Below are 1,227 nucleotides of genomic sequence, written 5' to 3'. Positions count from 1 at the left end.
AACTAATATCGTTTGTAACTTAAGTTTATTAAGGTGTACCGAACAAATTTAGAAATATAAAATAGAACTTTACACAAAAAAAAAAGAATGAAGAGGTTTTTAAATACAACAATAAAACAAAATTCTGTTCAGCATCAAAATAATTTAGATTAGCAAGAAAAAGCAAAAAATCCTCAAACAAGTTTCAAAATGGCCTATAAAAAAGGTATATACAATTTTCAAAAGTTTTAATGAAAATTAAAAATTTTGGTAGAAAATTCATACTTAAGGTGACAAGCTTTTAATCAAAAGTTACAGAATCAAAACCCCTATAAATCTTTTTGCACACAATTGCACACTTTCAGTTTTATTGTCGATCGATGTACTTTTACCATATTAGAACACTAAAACCCATGGCCATACAACCAATTGAAACGTAAGGCGATGCTCTTTCACCTAAAAAATTGTAGAATTCTATTTTTTTATTTATTTTATTTTATTCATTAAAATATAAAAATGTGAAAATATAATGAATAATGAAAAAAAATTATAGTCGCGTATTGCATTATGATGTTTAAAAAGTATAAATATACGCATTTTATCTATAAAGTAAATACGTTTTAGGTAACTTTTGGGTACTAATGTTTAAGATTATATCTCTTTGATCACAATAATAACTTGATTTTTTTTTGTAAATGGTAAATTAAAATTTCAATTATAGTAATTTTAAAACTAAATATGCAAACGGTTTTGTAAAAAGTCTTTTAACTAGTAGTTTAAGGTTTGAGGATTTTGGAATGCAAACTTTTAAAAATCAAAATAAGATATATATATATAAAATATAGAACTACTTTGTCTTCACTATATATATATTTCAAGGAAAAATGAAAAGGTTGAATTAAATCATAAAAATTAATACTATCTTGCATGCAAATTTTTTCACAAACCAATCCTTGCCAGTTTCCATAAGAATTTAATAACTCCATTGTTCTTTCTATCAAGCAAGCTGGGAGCCAATGCTCTCACGTAAGCACAAGTGCACGTTGCAAGAAGAAATATTGTGAGCATCGACTGGAAGTTGAAAATTGCTACCTTTTAAAAAATACAGTTCTCTGTGTTACAATTTATCACAAATTTAAAATAATTTGTTTAATGTTTATGTATTGAACACATAGAAAACTAATCTGTAAATATTAAATGAAAAATAGAATAATGACAACAAATCTAAAAAAACAGTTAAACTGGGCA

The 1,227-nt window shown here is 24.9% G+C and overlaps 1 protein-coding gene across 1 annotated transcript; it reads right to left on the bottom strand.

The window, feature by feature from the left end:
* Nucleotides 1-367: 367 nt before the first annotated feature.
* On the bottom strand, nucleotides 368-1,071 carry LOC145846589 (protein kish-A-like; the record flags this gene model as incomplete). Its single annotated transcript, XM_082953281.1, has 2 exons — nucleotides 368-435; nucleotides 927-1,071. Coding segments are annotated over 2 exons (213 nt in total), but the record flags the coding sequence as incomplete, so codon positions are not given.
* Between the last annotated feature and the right edge of the window lie 156 nt (nucleotides 1,072-1,227).

Source organism: Thalia democratica, unplaced genomic scaffold, assembly GCF_965202585.1.
Source record: "Thalia democratica unplaced genomic scaffold, ktThaDemo2.hap1.1 HAP1_SCAFFOLD_528, whole genome shotgun sequence".
Taxonomy (NCBI): domain Eukaryota; kingdom Metazoa; phylum Chordata; class Thaliacea; order Salpida; family Salpidae; genus Thalia; species Thalia democratica.
Note: the sequence above shows the minus strand (reverse complement) of the source record. Positions and strands in the feature narration are given on the sequence as shown.